The 21,914-nt window shown below is 34.9% G+C and overlaps 1 protein-coding gene across 2 annotated transcripts; it reads right to left on the reverse strand.

Annotated features, from left to right (window-relative positions):
* Positions 1-1,292: 1,292 nt before the first annotated feature.
* Positions 1,293-14,882, reverse strand: LOC103973436 (mechanosensitive ion channel protein 2, chloroplastic). Of its 2 annotated transcripts, none has more exons than XM_009387999.3 (14): positions 14,726-14,882; positions 13,997-14,221; positions 13,847-13,906; positions 10,912-11,069; positions 8,303-8,423; positions 8,114-8,208; positions 7,903-8,016; positions 7,283-7,343; positions 6,136-6,285; positions 5,899-6,009; positions 5,536-5,703; positions 5,294-5,407; positions 3,969-4,025; positions 1,293-2,457 (listed from the first exon to the last, which is right to left on the reverse strand). In XM_009387999.3, the coding sequence occupies exons 2-14, from the start codon at positions 14,105-14,107 to the stop codon at positions 1,702-1,704; spliced, it is 2,076 nt and encodes a 691-aa protein (XP_009386274.2). In that variant the 5' UTR covers positions 14,108-14,221; positions 14,726-14,882; the 3' UTR covers positions 1,293-1,701. The 2 variants fall into 2 exon arrangements, with proteins under 2 accessions (XP_009386274.2, XP_009386275.2); XM_009388000.3 differs by having other exon boundaries at positions 13,997-14,215; positions 14,726-14,867.
* Between the last annotated feature and the right edge of the window lie 7,032 nt (positions 14,883-21,914).

Consider the following 21,914-nt stretch of genomic DNA (forward strand, 5'->3'; position numbering starts at 1 on the left):
TATTAGCAGATCATAATACGTAGTGGAATTAAATAGAATCACAATCAAATAGAACATCAAGATTTACGTGAAAAACCCGAAGGGTAAAAATTACGAGGCAAACTAGAGATAATTCACTATAAGAATAATGAATATATAAATCTCAATTTCTTGCCAAAACCCTAGAGAATAACTAGGATACAAAGATCACGTCATTGTACATAATATCTAAATTCTTCCTAAGTAATCACAGCAATAAGTTACTGTAGATCTGATTTAACTTGAGATGAAAACATTACTTCATGATTAAATTGTCCTATTAGTTGCAGGAACATTAGTTATTAACATCCTTTAGCTATTTATTAGTTAAGACCCATTTAACGATTCGTGTAGCTAAATCAAACAAGATTCCAAAGTGTGTACGTTGTCTTGCCATTTACAACTATGTCAGTGGCTTGTCTAGAAAAAATAGACAGATTTGATGGCACCTTTATGGATTGAAAAGAGTTGGATAGAGGAGTATGATTGATACATGGATGGATAGCTTAGTATGGACGCAGGCCCCCAGACTTTTTTTACATTCGATGGAAAGGCACATACATACGTAGAATGCGCCCAAGGGGTCGAGTGTACCCACCACTGCTACTAATGAGTCAAGAGGCATTACTACTTATCTCCGCTCTCCAACCAAGAAGTGACCCTCATTCAGACGTCTTGTTAGTTGAGTGATTCAACTAATAGCTTAAAAATGTTTTTGAGACTTGGAGGATTGTGGCATTGGGTGTTCAATCAAACGGAATTGGATAACTACGCAGCAACAGGTCAGGTCAGGTCAGGTCAGGTGTCAACTATGCTCATCAAATTGTTGCCGTCTTGGGGCCCATTCCAAATAGTTTGTGTTTTTCCGATTGTCTTAAACCAAGGATTTATTGTCGGACTTTATGTAGATCGCTTTATGCGGAAACAGTCTCTCTACTTGTGGAGATAGTGCCTAAACAGATCTCTACTTGTGGAGATAGTGCCTAAACAGATCTCTCTCTCTCTCTCTCTTTCTCTCTGTCGTCTCTCGATAGTTTTAAAGTTTGGAGAAGTGAGATTCGAAAGCCACGACGACGAGGTAAATATTGCATCCCGAATTGAGAGACAGTGAACCGCACCCGCACATAGCCCACAAAGAAACGATGAGCATCAAGGAGTGTGGAATTTGTTTTCCTTGAATAAGTGATAGTGGCATCATGGACTATTATAGTCGAGTAATGGATGTGCAATTAATCACAGCAGAGGCACAAATAAAGGATCACAGGTGACAGACATTAGATCCCAACCAAATCGGTTTTTACGGAGACCATAATCGATCAAATTTAGGAGGAGAAAACAAAAGTAGTGTGACAACCATTAGTTCCTCTCAGTATGCATTACAAATACAGGAACAGAAAATAAGCATGACCGAGGGAAACAAGACCAGTGAACATATGAACTACATGGTGTAGTGAGAAGCTCCCAATGGTTTGCACGTTTTTTTGAAACCATCATTGCTGAGGATCCCAGTTTAAAAAGGAAAACCATCAAGCAAATTAGGAATCTTCTGTATCGCAATGGCAAGCAATAGTATACAACTGTGTGGACCAGCCACCCACAGACAACTTCCACGCACCTGTTTCGAAAAAAAAAAAGAAAAGAGGTGCATAGTAGTCACAACACTTTCGGCTGATTGTGACATGGTCAGCTGTCATGATCCCTCTGGTCAACCAATGCGACTGGCCCTTTAGCATCCTTTGAAGATGAAGAAGGCACAATACCACGTCCAGCAGCAAACTCGTTTTCCTGTGATTGCATGGATGATGGACCCTTTTCTTCTTCGATAGGGAGAGTACGTTTTGATCCTTCAAGAGCCATTCCTAGTACAATGTTATCTTCGAAAGCAGATCTGGCAACTTGTGGCTTCACTGTCTGCACGCTCTCAGCTTCATTCTTTGCATCAATCTGTTCGGTAACAGCCTCCGGTAAAGGAGGCTTTTGGCTACCAGAATTTGGAGTTGGCCCTGATGAATCCAGGCTTTCAAGGTGTGTCGTGGATGGAGAACTGGAAGATGGTGCTACCGCCTCATCGGCTTTCATGTTCTTAGGTGAAGCATCCCCAGAATCTTCCTTCTTCTGTTGGTGCTTGTTGAGGTTGTTTGGAGCTGTGCCACCATGAGTCGGCTTGGGCTCTTGTGTTGTAGCAGTCTTACTGGTTTGGTTTTCATTTGCACGTGATGTTGAACGAGGCTTTACTTTGTCATCATCATTGATTCTTGATTGAGAATCAACCAAAAGAAATGGACGACTAGATGCTGCAGAATGTCTAAAAACACTCTCTGCGAAAAGACTATTTTCTATGTCAGGATCACCATACATCTTCTGGACTGTACGGATAGGAGTTGCAAGTCTAGCTCTGTGATGGCTGATGACTTTGAGTAGATCTAACATAACAGCTTCCTGTTTGTATTCCAACAGCCATCATTTTCTTAGCATTATGTCTTGTTAAGCCATAAATAGAAAACTAACATTATGAGAAAAAACACTGTGTCCATCAGCAGCCAAAAGCAAAATAAGATGTTAAATAATAAGAACTTGATTATCCTGAATATGTGATGCCAGGAAATGAAGACTAGGATAAACCAATAGTGTGGAAGACAAAATGAAAGGTGTAAAGAATGGATGTCCAACATAACTGCTTACATTCACCAAGTGGCTGGACTGTGCAACTAAAGTTGGCTAACCAAAAAATTATCCCAGTATCTGTAAATTTAGACGAGGCTCGAGTTTTGAACATTTAGCTGTTTGGAACTTTGGATCACAGTCAGATTTTAATTAAGTCAGTTCTTTGTATTTTTTTTTGTTAAACTAAGTTTTTGCCAATAAAGGCTTAACTCATTTACTCAAATTTCTTACCACATCTCACTTGCACCCTAATGCACTATCTCCTCCCTCCTAATCACTGCATTAACCTCTCACCCACTGTGATAACCCCCTCATGCAATCTCCCAGTCATGCCCCTACATCTGGCTTACCAACTTTGTTGATTGATCCACATTCACAACCCTCTGATCCATTCTTGTCTCCAACAAAAATAATCAACTATGGAAGGCTAGTCCACTGTATTGCTTGCAGCAGTCTTATTGCACCTGCCACACCATCTCTCGATAATCCAGGAATTCTAGTTTCATCATCTCTCTCTAATACACAGAACAAATCCTTTCTGTCATCAACTTGGTTTTACTTGCCCTTTGCAGTGTTCCTAATCCCACTTCACCTAAAATGTGAACGTCCTACCAAACCAGTTTAAACTCATAAGACTTGAATTTTGAGTTCAGGCTGGCCAGGTTACATACCGCAGGGATGAAACCATTGGTTGTGTGTGAACTATCTATCAATCCTCCAGACTGCTAATAATAACATTTCTATTTTGAAGTGTTTAACTAGCTTAATGTGTTAGATAAATCTAAAACAAAATCATGGGCCACTTATTGTCTAGTGTGCACATCATGTTGAATCACAAAAGGTAATCCATAAATTGTGGTAAACCAAGACAAATTGGTCAACCGCTTTTGGTCGATAAAGACTAGGCACACGTTACATTTTTGTAAACAATGCTAGGGATCATCTTTAATTAATATTAATATTCATTTGTTCAAAAAGTAGGAAGAAAACAAGGCGCATGTGACATTTTTGTAAACAATGCTAGGCATTCTGATTCTTCTGGACTAAGTATCATAGATAACCAACTCAGAAATTGTTTAATGATTTTCTTTGGCAACAGCACCCATAATGCATTTTTTATGTCTCCCTACAAGACAAAACAGATTCTTCATAGTTACACAGAGTGGATACACTCGAACCTACTTCAACTAAATGCTAAGATTCTATAATAAATTCATTTAAAGAATACTTGAAAAGAAAAATAGGAACTCTTAACTGCATAGTTAATACAAATACTATCCACTTACCTTTACGCAAAGATACTCTTCATGATATGAGGTCTTAACAAAGCATGAAACAAGAATCTGCAATAGGAAGAAATGCAAAAGAATAAGAAACAAGGACACTAAGTAACGATAATATAGTGGATATGGTACAAATATACCAAGCAATACTTCTGATTTGTATCATCTGAGAATATTGAATAAAATTTAAAAAAAATAAACTGTATATGTAGTTATTGTACCAATAAGATACACATTTCAATATTGGACCTTGTCAAACCAGTAAATAACTAATCAATATGTACTGATCCAAATAGTACTTAAAAACTGGGCAGAAACAACAGCTTTGATCAAAATGTTATAGTCTTCTTATTGATGTACTACTAGGAAACAAGATCAAGTGCAGCCCTACTGAAAGCTAATTATGATGAATATTCTTCTTTCCAATCTTGTGAACTTAAAAAGCACAAAAGCTTACAGAAACAAGCATAAAAAGAATAAGTAAGAAGCACTAATGTACCTACCAAAGCTCATGTTTGCTATCAGTAACTACTTCAATAAAGCAGGAACCAAAAAGTTTATCGCAACAAATTATGCAACTGGAGTAAAACAACACATAGATGATGAACTATATGTGCCTCGCCATCAAATTTTTATCTTTTGGTGATCGGCGTATGAATTTTCATATACCAGGAATATCTTTTTATTTGATGTCTGGTGTTATTTTAAATCCTTTATCATACTATTTATCATCAAACCCTAAGTATTTGCATCAATTATAGCTTTTTCTTCTCTATTTTTTATAAAATCACCTGGTAATTTTTACAAATATTTTACAATCAAAAGTCTAAGGTCTAATGTTGCTAACATGCATCTTATGGAAGTCCCCAATGGCAAAAAAAATTGTCCATCAAAAATATGCATAACTAAATGAAGCTTACATGGTATCTTCATATATACTAACCATGAGGCCAAAATCATATAAGAAATATGTCCAGTATAGTGATTAATATGGTGATTAACAAGGATTAACTATAAAATCCTTTGCATTTAGACAAAAATTCTCATATCCAACTAAAGGAATTCCACCCCTGAGAATCTGCTGATCCAAATTTACCCCAGATTGCTATGAATCAAGTTCCATATTCCCATTTAATATGGGGATTTCACATGGTTTTGGACCAAACATCCTCAAAATCACACCTTATTGAATTCTGTAATCCAAGTTCCAAAAGAATTTACTTGGAACATTTGAAAAAATCCCAGGATATCAAATGGCTGTGCCAGTGTGCCTTCAGATACATGATGCTTCGAAAGTAAAAAAGTTTAAACAAGGTGGCAAATTTTACCAGAAGAGCTTGATTTTCTGGGTCAATATTGTCTAGAAATACTCTTCTATGCAACTTCTGCTGCTCTATTTGAGGATTTTTTGCTAAAACCTTCCGCATATCTGCTACAATGTTCTGTGCATAATAAAAAATATAGAATTTTCAATGCTTGGTTAAAAACAGAAAGAAAGCCAAAGCTAGACAAAAAAAGGCTAGATGCAAATCATTGTCCAATTGCAAAGATGGTCCACACTGCTACTCACACTAATTTTATTAACGTCCAAATGGCTGATGGCAAGATGGGTCTTAATACGCCAATGTGTCTTCTTGCTGAGATTTCTCACAACACTAACTGTGAATTTGTGATTGGGAATATAAACTGCTTCACGATCTTCACCTCTTATGATAGTTGGAGACCACCAACCAACATGCTGCAACATTGTTTGGCCCAACAGCAAGTCAGACAAATCTTATGCAAGGAACTTGTTGTACAAAGTAAAAGAAGATGGTTTCCAATAAAATGCTAAAGACAAATATTATCATGTCTTTGTTCAAATAAATATATAAAAGTATTCTCTTGTGTATTAAAACAGAAATTTACTGTAAACTGATCTATTAAAACCAACCTCTACGGAACCAGAAACATCACAGCCCTCAATCTTAGTCTGAATCCATTCATTGGCAACAAATGGACGTGTTGCATGTATCATAACACTTGAAAGAAAATTCGTGAAAATCTGTGAAAACATTTTGAATCTGATTAGCAAAAACGGCACCAGTGACCAGTTTGCACTTAACAAACCTTAAGGAGAAGTTTGCAGGTCAATAATTCCTTTGCTAAAAAGGATAAATTGTGACAATACCTCACGACCAGCAAGAGTCAACAGCACTGTTCCAAGACCACCAGCAGTGATCCATTTCTGGGTGGAAAATCCCAACAACTCCATGAATAAAGAAATTGCAGCAACCCAAACTGCTGTGTAGATAGCTTTTCCAGCAAAGTGGAAACCCATCTGCACAAAATTAAAAAAAAAAGACATACGTAAACAGAAAGCCCATTAACTAATAACATAAAAACAAATTACTAGACAGACTGAAGTTGACACGATTACACAAACAACGGCATAAAGTGCAGAAGACATGATATCATCTTTTGATGCCATTTCATGTATTTCTGTGAAAAACCTTTAGTGTCTGTTTGGCTCCATGGTAAATTTTGAAGAAATTTGTTTTGCCTTGAAAAAAACTCTTTTCTGATGTTTGTTTGATATGAAAATTAAAAAAAAATTAAAACTATTTCTAAGATTTTCAGATGTAACCTTTTGGTTAAGGATTGTATTTTCCCAAAAATGAAAATCTCTCAAGAACCTCATGTCAGTGACTTTTCTGTAAGCTTTCCAAAAATACAGTTAACTTCCTAACGCATTCCAATTGCAAAATAATGAAAAGATAACTGGTTCCATTTCCTTTTCCTACAATCCAAGCAACTTCCATTTTTTCCCCATGTGTTTTTTGCAAAGAAACAGACCCACATTGAGAAATAGATAAGCACTAAAACATAAACCAAGATCTATTCTCTTTGAATAAACCAGATGCATCTAACAGTTATATAATTAACTTCTTTGAAATTAACTGTCAAAAATTTCACAATAATTCTGAAACTAATAGTACTTGCTTATCATTAAGAATGAAATCTGATAACAGCTGCTGCAGAAGGCATTTTTTTTCATTAAACCTCATAACCTTACAGGCAATGAGATAATTTTTAGATATGAAATAAGGAAATCTTTTTTGGATCACTTTCCTTGGCAAAGCTCCACCACAAATAATAATAAAGTATTCTCCATAAAAAATTCATTTACTAAAAAGTCGAATAAAGGATCTTAGCAGTCTGTTCAGTATAGTGCAATTGTAGTTGTTGTAAAATGTCCAGCAAATTTCTTCAGATTAACCTCAAATTTTAAAAATAATTCAAACAGATGCACTTAATGAATAGCATGACAAACATACTTTTCTTGTATCATCAGCGCCACTGTGCTCCATGAAGAATTTCTGTGACTGCTGAATGAAGCTGAGAAGAATAAACAAAATAAAACAAGTACTTATTAACAGTGTCATACATTCAGTGATATATAAAGTGTAACTGAGAAGAATAAATAAAATAAAACAAGTACTTATTAACAATGTCGTACATTTGGTGATATATAATATTAAGTGTAAGCTCTAAGAGCTAATACAGGAACAATCTTTCAAGGAAACCAAGAAGATAAAGAGAATACAGATTGATGAAAACTGAAAAAGGAATCACATAAGAGCCAGTACTAACCCACAACAAATTATATTCAATTTTCTGTTCTTCATGACCATTTTGCAAAAATATGTTTATATCATATACATCTTTTAACCTCCTAAAAAGCATGCCAAGCTACTGAAAGCTAAAAATAGTATTGATAGATGGGCACACATGAGAACAATTAAAATTCCTCATGGTCGAAAATCTAAGTAAGAATTCCCACCACTGAGTCATGGGAAGTACCAAGACAACCACAGAATATGTGGCGTCAACAAGTGAGAAATCAACAAAATGACTGCAGCAATTGTTTCTGTTTTTAAATTACTATCATCCTCACCTTGATAAACAATAGGCAACAGCTAGCACCGTTGATAAAGATCTTACAAAACTAAGAATACGTATTTTAACTGCTTGGCTCGATTCCGAGGTTAGAACTACAGGATCCAGAAACCTGTCAGTAGATTTTGTTAAAGAATGTTATTACATATAAAAGGAGCACTAAATTTACGGGACTCCACAAAAACAAGGTATCATGTATGTCAGCACACCTGCAAATAAGTATGGTTCCAGTCCAAATGAGGAGCGGCTGAATATATGAGGTTGACATATAGTATGTTTTGCTCTTTTTCCAGTTACTATCATTCTGTTGGAGCATTGAAAAAAAATATGTTATATTATGAACTCCTATAATTATAGGTAAAAACATGTAGCTGTGATGAGAACACATAAGTACTTACATAAAATAGGCTTCTCAGGTACCGCATCAGTGGCCCAAGACCCCATACAGCAAAAGCAATGATCCCAACAGCAGGGATTAAATGGTAAGAGTGATGGTTTCCAAGCAACACATTGCATGACCTATGAGATAGTCAATCAACTTAATTTTATGCTTCTATCCACAGTTGTGATATTGAGCAACAAAACATTGACATGAAATTGAAAATTAAAAGCACATCAATCAGTACACAACAAGCCATCTCCAAAAGCCAGTCAGGCTTCTCATGAACTTTAGCAAAAGAGTAATATTTAATATTTACAAACTTCAGTTTTCCTTTATGCAAAGTTAATTGCATCTGGAATAGCCTAAACTATTCTAAAATCTAAAACTAGCCCAATATATTTTAGAGTCTAGAAGTAGCCTAATCTATTTTGTAAGCTACATAAATAACCTTCAAGATAATTTTCACCGATAATAGGATCTTGGCCAGACATGCACTCTTTATATTTGTCTTAGCATTTTATTTAGTAATTATTTAACAGCGATGAAGCAACAAATTCATCCCTCCAAATATATAGAGCATGGATGTCAATATCACAGTTTGGAATAACAGATGGTCCACCACATCAAATCTTCCATATATAACATCATAGATATGTCAACAAAATAATTTTTTAATCTACAATACTAGATATAATAAATCCTGATAGTTGTAACTCATGATAAAAGAAAATACTTGGAACTCAAATCCCAGAACTAGAGAAGGTCATAAGAAGAAGATAAAATATCAATTGGATTATGTAACCATAGTATGCTTGAGACCAAGAACATTGAACAAAAAACTAAACTCATGCCCCTGCAGTAATATAATAGTTGAAATACTACATGTAACTTAATGAGGATCACATGAAGGGTGAAACAAAGCTGTTGAGATAAATTATCAGAAAAATTGAGCTATTTTGTTGAGAAAGCATATAGATGGTGCAACAAAGGTGTGAGAATGAACTTTTATGCAGATTGTCCGTTAAATGAATGGCCCATGTTATTTATATTGGATTCCAATCCTCCAAACATCTTCAACAAAGAACAACTGAGTTGTCATGGACCAACAATAAGTAGCTTAGTTATGCTACTTGATAAGATGTAAGAGAACTATAAACAAATGACTAAAGCAACATTTCAACATCCTATGCAATACTAGGTAGCAAAAATCAAGATGTTCTATCATTGTCAATGAACCCGTTGAGCATTGATTAAAAATATTCTAATTTATCTGGCTGTTCCAGAATATCAGCAATGAAGTAACAAAGCAACAAAGTGACTCACTAAAACTACTAGGTGGTGAAGCACCCTGTCAGCTGACCCAGTAGCCAAGAACACGAGTCCATAATGATCCTGATCATAATTGGCCCACCACTTTCTTTAAAGGTAATCAAATGAGTATGAAGGCATACAATCAAAACTGACCAATTCTTCATTCATCGGGACAAGTGATTCAACTATGAAAGCACCTGACTCCAGGAAAGAGAAAGGAGAAAGGAAGAGAAGAGGTACAATATGGAGTATATACTAACTGCTAAAATAATTATAATTCTTTCAACGAGTAACTCTACTGGATCAAGGCCACAACTACAGCAGCATTAAGGGAACACTATGGAACAGCCATTGAGAAAAGTAAAGGAGTGCAAATAGAAGTGATTCAATTTGTACTATTATAAGAGTGAAAGAGAAGAGATGCATTAATAGAGAACATCACTTCATGAGAATTCTATTTGATTCTTCTCATGTTTTGAAGAAAGGAAAAACTTTTTTGTTGTGGTATAAGCCATTGTTTGATGTACCACCCGAAACGGCATGGTACAGGCAGTATCTACTGGTCCAACAGCTGATCGGAACACGAACAGCCCTATATTGGACGGTATAGCAGTTGGGGGACATATCGAATGACACATCCTTCATACCGGGTGAAATGGTCGAAATTTGACTATTACTGACTTGTACCGGTTGGTGGCCCAGATTGAATTGGTTCCAACATTTAGTTGGACCCATTTGAATGCCTATTTAACCCCATTTCTCCTCCCTCTTTGATCCTATTTCAATCTCACATCTTCTAGCACTCTTTCTTACTCAATCACTCCCTCTTTCTCATAAATTCTTACTCTTGTTCAATATCAATGGAAGAACCATTAGAACATGCCGCAGAGATGCTCATCAACATCCAAAAAATATAAATCCACTGTCCCCTCCATATTTGAATATGTTTTATTAAAATAGAACTAAATTTGCATTTAGTTCTAATTAAAAAACCCCTAAACTAAACTTTTTCCTAATTTTCATGTATTTTTGGATATTTTCTGGGTTTTTTTGGAAACTATCAACACATTCTGACATATCATGTGTTGGTACGCTAGTACAAACTGGCACATGCCGAATCAGCCAAAGATTGGCTGTGCCGATCGGCATGAAATTGCAGTCCTTGGTATGGACTGGGTAACAAATTAGCATGATGATATGAATGGAATATTTAAGTGTGTAATATCAGTTTTTACCCACAGAAAAGAAAGAAAAACATCTGAAATTCATGAATCAATATCTTGTAGATTATTAAGCATCAAATTAATGCAATACCTAGTCAAAGACAAGGTGGTATTCCTCAGAAGAGGAATCACATGTTCTGAGAATGGTATAGTAGAAGACTGACACTTGAAAACATTGTATCTGTGTGGAATGCAGAACATTGGCTTGTGTACCCTGTCTGAAATATGGGAACTCCAAGCACCTTGTCGCTGCATGCAAAGTTGGATATGCATGAGAAAATATTATAAGCAAATTAAATCGCATAAATTTTCCCTTTAAGAAAAAATATACTAGAAGTTTGTGTTTCTTAAAAAATGATGCATCATTTTTTATCTAGGAAAAAAATCCTAAATTCACAAATTAAAAGGCAGTAGAAGAAAAGAAGTCCAATTTCCATATATCATCGTTTCAAGTGCACATTGATGAGGTAACAGTGACTTTTTTTTTTTTGCAAAGTTGTAAGACAGGATTTGATTTCAAGACCTTGCCATCAACATTCAAAATCCTCGCCAGCTAGACAAGCTGACATCTTAAAAAAATTATCAGATAATGTTTCAAGGGTGACAAATTGTATTTGTCTAAGAAATAGTAACAAGACAAGAAAGATACATATATATGTTTTTGAAACTAAAACAATTAAAACACAAAGATTGATATGTGACGAAGAGAAAAATGAAATGAATCAGAGATCATCTACATATTGAAAAAATTGGAATCTTCTCCCACCAGCAAAAGTCAGATGTTTTAACTTTATATCAGGATGGCTCATGCATATCAATGACCTAAAGTAGGTAAATAATCCATCAACATAAGCTATTTATCCATTCCCTGCATCTCCTATAATTTTTTTTTATTTCACTTTTCTAATCCTACCTTTCTGAAAGGTCCTTTCATTTCTTGCTGCATGCTATATAACATAAGAAGCAAGCAAAGAAAGGATATATAGGACAGAACTTAGAAATAACATTGAAGAAGATGAAATGATGAGGACAAAAACAAAATAAAGTTCATGTTATCCTCAACAATAACTAAAAAGTTTGTAACAATTGTGTAAATTAATGACCTAGAACTATTATCTTACCAGTTTAAGCTAAAGTAAAAGTAACAAGAATATTAACCATTACTGACTCTGTAGTTAACAAGAATATTAACTATTATCTTACCAGTTTACGTTGAAAAATGCATCAAGGTCGAAAAACGCCCGAGACGCTAGGCGCTCGCCCGAGCGAAGTGAGGCGCTAAAATATAAAAATATATATAATATAATTAATAAATATAATTATTTAAATAAAAATATGCTATTAAATTTAAAAAAAATAGGTACAAAATCATAATAAATAAATAAATAATAATAGTATATTTTTTATTTTTAAATAAAAAATACTATTAAATAAATAAAAATTAATAGTATTAAAACAGTACAGTGAGAAGTGTGTGAGAAGACCAAGACTGCTGAGGCAACGGTAGAGGTAGCAGGCGATAGCCGTAGCTGGAGTGGGAGCGGGAGCAGTGAGTGGTAGCGGCAGCGGGAGCGGTGAGCGACAGCGGGAGTGACGACAGCAGCGATTGTGGCAGCGACGAGTAGCGATAATAGCGACGAGCAACGATAGTGGCAGTGGCAACAGAGAGCAGCGATAGCGGGGAAGAAATCTCGACGGCAAAATCACGAATGTTAGGGTTGGGAAAGTCGGGGAAATCGCGAGAGGGAGCCTAATATCGGTGATTTAGTTGGTTCGATTGAATCAACTAAAGCACCAGAGACCAATCAGACCTAAAAATCTGGTTCGGTCACCTGGTTTAACTCAGGCGCTCGCCTAAAGCGCCCGACGCCTGGGCTCGAGCGAGCGCCCAAGCGGAGCCTCTTTGAAGCGCGTCGCCTGGAAATGAAGCGAGGCGCTCAAGCCTCGAATTGCCTCGCCCGAGCGCCTAGGCGAGCGCCTGAGAGCCTATTGTAATCACTGATCTAGACCATCCATATAAAAAGTAGCATACATCTACAAAGAACACGAGTGCTTGAATTAAATTTGTTATTATAACTATAGCAACCTGGGATCTATTTCTAAACCCTACATGTCGTGGTATGTCCTTCAAAAAATGTGGCATCACCTACTTAAATCTAAAGGAGACTATTCAATACTAGATAACTGAAATTTAATATTTACATAAAAAAAAAAAGGTATCCAAAAAGATATAGTTCTTTATGGATTATGCCAGCTTTGACTATTCAATATACTAAATAACACCTTATTCAGCACTTCATTTCAATTGTTTTCATTGCCTGACTTCTCAAGAAGTAGAATTTACTTCTAACTTCAACACCTAAGCACTAATGGCATCAAGTACACCATGGTTTGCCTTTATGCAAGTACATTGATTCAGATAACTTACCATCATAATGGAGAGAAAAAAAAAGACAAAGATGATAAAATTTTAACCAATGTGAAAGCAGTTGCAATTTGGTGTCATAAGTAAAAAAAGACAGTGAATCCTTTGACGCATAAGTTTAACATCAATGTGACTCTGAAGTTTCCTCAAACAAATTGTTAGCTAATCAAAAATCACAGCTTACCTTAAAATCAACCTAAATGACTAGCATAGAATTTTTTTTGCTATGACTAACGGATAACAAATCATGTTAACAAGAATACTCTGACGAGAATATTCTTGAAAAAAGAAATCAACTTAGAAAATAGGAGCACAACACTGTATCTTAAAACACAAGTTCTGCTTTAAAGCACTATTTTACAGGATAGACATAATATTAAATCTGAAATACCACTTTTCCATTCACAAGCACCTTCAGCCTATTATTGTTTTCTTTCATGACTTGCTATGATTGAATTACAAAAAGAATAAGCAAGCATCAAAGAGTCTGTGTCGCAACTGAAAGCACTGAACACTAAATATGTGACTATTATTGGCACAAATTAAGCACAACTACAACAAAATAATATGGTAAAAATTCCTTTGAGAATGATTAACATACCGAAGCACAAGAAGAAAGGGGAAAGGTCTTCAAGCAGTACAATTTGTTTATTTTGTAGCACTGCAAAGTCATGGTTGATCTTCAGATACTCATACTAAAGAAGCATAATGTGCCAAAATGAAACAAATATGTAAACAAACTCTGTCTTACCTTAAGTCGGTTGGCGTGGCCGATTCCTCTTACCTTAAGCTGGTTAGTCTGGCCAGTGCTTTGGACAACACGTAGCTCATGGGACAAATGCAAGGAAGATCCAACAGTCATCCTCAAACTGGCATAAAACTTCAATAAATGGGGTTAGGAGCCACAAGTCTTCCCCTTGCTGAACCTTTCCACGGATGAGATCCACAATAACCTATGTATAGTAGGCCCCTGAACCTTCAGAATCCCCACCACAGGATAAGAAAACAAAAGACGAGTAAGAAGGCAGTTATCGGTCATCAACCTAACAAGCACTTGCACTGATCACCTCATAAGACGTTTACAAAAGCTAAAACATTACAAAACAAAGTGTTTCCTGCAAATCGCAAGAGCAAATTAAAAAAAAAAAAGTGCCTCATCGCCCCAAAACACTGCTTCTCAAATCACATTTCTCGTAATGTTTTAAGTCGGATTACGAATAGGGTCATTTGCTTTAATCCTAATCGACAAAGAAAACATGAGGCATCAAGCAGATAAATAGCCCTAACATGATTATGAGGGGAAAACCCCAAGAAACTCATTTTGATGGTGGAAACCCATCCTTTCGTTTAACCCATAATCCAAGAGAAGAAGATCAAGCGCTACGTAACCTAAGCCTTCACATGAAATCACAATTACAAAGTATCTACATCACCTGGAGGATACAAAGAATAAAACTTGAAGAGGAACAGAGAAGAGCACCTCTCCGAAAATCAAAGAAAAATCAACCAGATCGGTACGCTCAGATCAGACACTCGATTTGTCTCCAAGAAAGTCCCGGAGAGCGGAGAGCGGAGGACAGAGGGCCGGGGAAGGGGAAGGGTATGGGGGGTCGGAGACGACGGACGAGAGTTAGCGTGGCACGAAACGTCCTCGAGGAGGGTTAAAAACATAAGTTATTATACACGTGGCGTCGTTTAGTTGGATGTCCGGTGGTGTTTCGAGGTCTTGGGTCGATAGCCGGCCTCGTGGGTGTTTGAGTATGAGTACGTGGCTGGAGAGCAACACAAAATGCACTAGTAAATTATACGCCCGTAAAGCTTGCGCGAATTTCTGTGCCTTTCTTGAACCACCACCTCAGCATTCAAGGCATTCGCGTAGAAGCTGCAGGTGTGGTAGAATATTTCGACGGTCACATCTTCGTACTGAGGAAGGAAGCAAACAAACGAAAAGAGATCATGTAATTTGTCGGAGACGAGAAATCATGTAATCAGAAACACACACCAAAAGATCGAGAAATACAATATATTGATTCATTTTATGAATTAATTTAATGTAATACAAAAAGGATAGGAGATTATTTTCGGATAATGATAGAGAGATTACGAGAACCCTCAAGAAAAAGGTCAATAAGATATCTTTTTTTATCGAAAATTCACCCAAAGAGATTAACAAAATTTAAAGAACATATATGGGGCATAATTTGTTAGAACATGAACCGATAATATTTTTAATAAATAAGAGAAAATTAAAGGAAAAAAAGGAACCTATAATCATTTTAAAGGTAAATTTCGTTCTGAAGAAAAAGAAAGAACTCTAAGGAGAAGAAAATATCTGTATGAGAAAAATAAAAAATAAAAATTATTTCACTGCTTTATAGGGAAGACTAAGGTAAGTGAATATTTTAGGTTCAAACAATACGAATCTTATGAAAAGAAAAAAATAAGAAGAAAGTATATATATAATTTTGATATTTTTCATTACTCAATCCTAACTATAAAAATTTAAAATTTTCTAATATTATTAAAAATATTAAGAACAAATAAAAAGTACCGAATATATATTATATAATTATTGAGGTACTTTTATAAGACTTATACCTTAGTATAAGTAGTTTCTATACGAAGGAGACGAAGTGAGGTATTTTTATAATTTCTAAAAGAGACGAAGTGAGGTATAAGACTTAATATCGAATATATATTATATAATTATTGAGGTATTTTTATAATTATTGAGGTATTTTTAACTCAAATTATAAAATATTCTATCAAATTATAGAATATTCTATCATAGAATTGCATGCTTATGACGATGCACATGTGTCTTGATTTATTCTTAAAGCTTTTAAAAATTACCCAAAAGGATATATGCGTAAAGTGATATCTCGTGGATGCCTTACGTCATTAAAATTATTCTTTTATCGCTAAGTAGAAATAATAAACATTCATCGTAAGGGTAAGTAAGGTTGGAGTTAAATTTTATTATTATAATAATATGTCACTCTCCTTAGTTAATCAATCGATTTATTATTATCAATTTGAATCTTCATATTATAGAAATTAGATTTTTAGATCTGCAAACTTATCCCCTAAATGATATCAAGTAATAGTCTTTTTTGTTTTATTATTTTTATACCTTTATAAAGGCTATCCAACATGTTATATAGTCATATTAATTTTTTTAGTATTATTAAGCATATAATTTATTTTATGTTTGATATATATCATGCGTATAAATAATTTAATACATAATCAAATTATAATTATTAAACATGCTAAAATAAATATAAATACTTATAATTTATTACAATGAATAAATTCATAAATATAATAAACATGATAATGATACCATTACAATTCTAAGGAAATTTAACATATCAAGAAATTAATATTTCTAAGGAAATTCATAAATATATGCATCACATGATATTCTTATTGTTAGGATCAAGAGCACTAAGAGGGGGGGGGGTTGAATTAGTGTAGTGGAAAACTTTCTGCGATTAAAACGAAACTGTGTTCGAACGATAAAAACAATTTGTGTGTGAAAGCCGATTCTAAGCAAGATGATGTTAAAGTCAATCTATGAAGGCAGTTTGCAACTATGATGAAAACCAGAATATAGGTGCAAACTGAAATACGATGTTCGTACGAAGAAACTGATTTACGTCTAAATGCTGATTCATAAATCACTTGATTAGGCAAGATGCAGTTTAAGCAAGAGTATAAAGGCAGTTTGCAGTTATGGTAGAGCTCAAAACGTAAACGCAATCTGAAATATGATGATCGTACGAAAAAATAGATTTACGTCTAAACGCTGATTCGGAAAGTGAAAGGCTTGAAACCCGATCGTATATGCGCAGAAAGCAGTAAGCTTCAGAGGAGGTTTGCAGTAAAGATAATATGCTCAAAGTAAATGCAAACCGAGATTTAGAGTGGTTCGGTCAATCTTGACCTACTCCACTTTTGGCTTCCTCCACCGACGAGGTCACCAACGTCAACTAGAGGCCTTCCTTTAATAGGCGAAGGCCAACCACCCTTTTATAGTTTCACTCCTTTTGACAGGCTTAGGAGACAACCCTTACAGAAATTTTCTCTCCTCTCTTTACAACTCAGAACTTGGAAGAACAGAGGGAGAAGAACTTTTGGCCTTTACAACAATTTTGAGCTCTAAGAATCACATAAAGGATCAAGATTTCGGTGTAAAATTGCTGCCTATCAGTGCTGAATGGGTGGGGTATTTATAGGCCCTAACCCAGTTCAAATTTGGAGCTCAAAACTGTCAATTCCTAGAATTCCGGGATCAGGCGGTTGCACCTCCTGACTGGAGCGGTTGCACCGCTTGGCAGAGCTCGAAGACTGAGCCTCTGGGCGGTGCTACCTCCTGTTAGGGGCGGTTGCACCTCCTGATAGAGCTCGAAGACCGAGCTTAAGCGGTGCCACCTCCTGTCAGGGGAGGTTGCACTGCCCAGTCTCGCTCGGAGACTGAGCCCCAAGCGGTGCAACCTCCTGCCTTGGGCGGTTCAACCGCCTAACAGAAATCAGGGTTCGAATGGGTTGATCCATTCGGCCCAATTTGGGTTTTTCAAGGGCCCAATTGCCCCAAGATTAAGTTAATGGGATCACCTCCCATTTCTAACTTAATCAATGTGCTAACTACGATTTTTTCTAAGACATTTACTGCAACTTGCTCTGGTGCGTCAATCGCTTCTTCCGGCGAGCTTCCGGCGAACTTCCGTCAATCATCCGATGAACCCTTAGTGATGCTCCTGCGGACTTCCGGCAAACTCCTGGACTTGCGACGATTCACTTGGCGAGTTCCGACGAGCTTCTTTGGCAAGTTTATGGACTTCTCAGATTTGTTCCCGCAGAACCTCCGACGACTGTCCAAACTTCCGTCGAACTCTCGAACTCCCAACGTGATCATTGTCTTGACTCCGGCGCAACTCCTATTGCATGTCTTTCTTCTATCGTAGTTAATCATGTACACTTAAAACATAACTTCGATCGAGACAATTAATCCTAAGCAATTAACCAAGTTGTTCGGCATGTCATTGGTCCCTCGACGCTTCGTCTGATTCTTCGGCGCATCGTCCTTTCCTGCAGCCTATTGCCCAATCAGCCAGTTGACTCTGCAACTCCGATATCCTTGGCACAATACCCGCTCTTCTTGGCCCGAAGCCTTCTGTTGATACGTCGACCAATCCACCGGCCCGACGTCCAATCTTCTGACATGTTCCTTCGGCACAACATGATTTTCCTACTTTAATTGTCTTGATCGAAGCATTTTGCGTCACTCAAAACGCAGATTAAATCATAAACATATATCAAGTAGTTTCATCATCAAAGTACGAGATTCAACAATCTCCCCCTTTTTGATGATGACAACCACTTGATGGCAGAGTTAAACTTAACTCCCGGAGTTTAAACAAACTCCCCCTATCAATATGCCATATTAATAGAACCTTGAATTCAAACTGAATTCAAGTCATTGCAATATTCATCATGAATACTTGCAACACGAACATGTCATCGTGAACTTATGCATAAACTTATGCATAACATCATACTTCTCCCCCTTTGTCATCAACAAAAAGGAGAAGTCCAACTATTCTTGTGTTTGGAATATTAGTTTAACTTATTGCATGAAAAACATAATATCAAGTTTTATCATCATGCAGTTTTGAAGCCAGAAAATTTAGCAAATGTTACATCATGCTTAGAACATTCTAGCTATCAAGTTTTAGATATGTAAGTTTTACAACATACAATATAGCTAGAACATGCAAGCTAGCAATGTTACAACATTTTAGAACTTGCAAGCTAGCAATTTAGAGATGTTCAAGAAGACAACTCTTGCTTCTTGAAATATGCAAGTTGTAAGCTAGCAAATTTTTGCTTCCTTTGCGATGTTTGAGCTCGCAATTTTACTTCCATTGCAAGGTGTAAGTTTAGCATGTTTTGCTTCTTGAGATAGGCAAGATAGCACTTTTGCAATTTTTGTTTGACAAGCTTGTGATGTTCAAGATAACAAGCTCTTCCTTCTCTTTTGAGAAGTGTCATCTTTGCTTTCTTTGCAGAGTGCAAGCTAGCAAAATGCCAAACTAGCAAGAGATAATGTTTTACAAGAGGCAAGCAAACAATTTGGCAAGTGTTACATTTGCATCTTCTCTTTAGAGGAGTGTAATTTTTGCTTTCATCTTGAATTATGTAAGCTAGCTAGTTTGCCTCTTTTCATGATATCCACGCTAGAAATTCTTGCTCCCCCTTTGTCATTGTCAAAAAGAAGGGAAGACCCTTTTTTCAATTTTCAGATTATGATAAAGATAAGTATCAATTTTATTTGTGCATCATTATATATTCAAATTAAAACATATACAATTTCAAAAACCTTATTTTTCATGCATGGTACCGAAAAATAAATCAATCATGGGTATATCATACATGATACTCAAACATTAAAATTTTTAAGCATTTATCAATATGTTGATCATGATACCAAACATTCATCATTTAAAGCATTCATGATACATATCATATGCAATACATCATGTACATCATTGTCATAAGTATTGCATGCATCATTTCAAATTCATGAATATTTCATCATTGCATGCATCATGCCAAATCATAAAATATACAATCATCATTAATGCATGATTCATAATCATCATTTATTTTGCAACATGATGGTACCAAATTTGTCAAATTACATCCTACCATACATGATCGAAACTTCTTATTTGTATAAAACAAATTAATGAATATTTTATGTATTCTTATCATCACATAAGGAATATCAAGAAGAGTTATTGGGTGATGAGACAAATATTTTATAAATACACGAAATTATATAAAAATCATATCATAAGTGTTTCATGTATTCATATTATCACATGAAGCATACAATGCAAAGAAATAATGTCATGAAGAATATCAATGTGAAAATTCAGCAAAGATCACATGATACAATCGTAAAACATGATATAATTATGCGATATATCATGAGATGATAATTTATCATATCAATGAAAGATATCAATGAGGATCAATTGTTAGGATCAATTCGTGAATACCAAAGATATGATTCATGATTCATTAAAATTCTTCTTAACAAGTTCACGATCAGGATTCATATAATTCATAATAAAGCAAATTGATGTACAATCATTACATAAGACATACAAGGCAAAGAAATCTTGTTATTTCTATATTATGGAATATATGATATCAAGGCTCATGATTCATTTGAAAAGATATAGCACAAAGAGCAACTTGAAACGTTCTTATCAAGATCACATTTTACAAGAAATTTCAAGTATCAAATATCAAGTAATCATCATGTTTCTTCAAAATTCTTAAGTCAAGAAGTCAAGGGAAATTTCATGATTCGGTTAAAACAAAATTTCATTCAAGTTAATTCATAAAAAAAAATCATAATAACGTTATTACTATTTCATCAAAATCGAGAACACTAGAGATAGAAAATGATTGAAGCATTTAGCATGATTCATATTTAAAATGTATCTTATGTCGTAAATACGAATCAAGCTTTTATCAAATCTGAAATCATCCTCAAAATTACATTCAATAAATTCATATATGACAAGCATAGATTTATTAAAAAATCAATAAGATAGAGAATTACATTTTATTTTTATAAATTTCTATTCATGTGATTTGCTTCTTATAAGCATGCCTTTGCTTTTTTAAAAGAATGTCAACATAGAAAGATAAATTCTATAAAATAAATTATCAAGCATGATTCCATGATAATATCCTTTTAATATCTTAATATTCATTATTAAGTATGTTCAAGAGAAATCATTAAGACCAAATGCATGATACACTCATTTATTTTCAAAATATTCATCATGTTTATTTTCATGAGATTTACAAGATTGGTAAAATAAATTCATTAATCTCAATAGGATATAAAATTCATTTCCATTTCATACAATTGATTTCATGTGAGGGTGTTCAAGTCTTTTTGTGAAAACATGTATCATCATTTAAAATCAAAACATAAGTTTCGTCATAAAGCCGTCAAGACCAAACACATCAAAAATAAAATATCATGATATCACATCTATCATCAAAAGATTATCAAGAAATTCATACATAGATGTATATGCACTATGTCATCTTAATATGATTAAACCAAAAACATGTTAATCCAAAATGAGAGTTTCAAATCAACATTTACTTCAAAAGCTCATGCATGACATAAAATCATCAAAATACACATGCATGGATTAATCTTAAGCACTATCACTATCATCCATAATGTTGCATACATCATTCAACATTTCAAAACATAACATGTATGAAACCTTAGAAATATACTTTTCATGATCAAATTTTTAGTTTTCCAAAGATGCTAAAAAGAAAAACATGATATAATTTTTGAAAAACAAAAAAAAAAATTTATTCCTACTATCTAAATTAAGCACTCATGAAAAACTTCAAGTAATTTCAAAATAATTCAAAAGAGTTGAGTTACTTACCTTGTAGTCGAAGCCCGTCAAAACCCAATTCGCCGTTTCACCTTTGGAAGTTCTTGATTCATCCTTGGTTGCCTTCCTCTTCTTTGGCCTCTTCCTTTGTTCAAGTTCATTGTCTATTTTAGATTTTTATTTAATAAACTTATTAAGATTTAGTGTTCGAAGTTCAAG

This window comes from Musa acuminata, chromosome BXJ1-1 (genome assembly GCF_036884655.1).
Source record: "Musa acuminata AAA Group cultivar baxijiao chromosome BXJ1-1, Cavendish_Baxijiao_AAA, whole genome shotgun sequence".
NCBI lineage: Eukaryota > Viridiplantae > Streptophyta > Magnoliopsida > Zingiberales > Musaceae > Musa > Musa acuminata.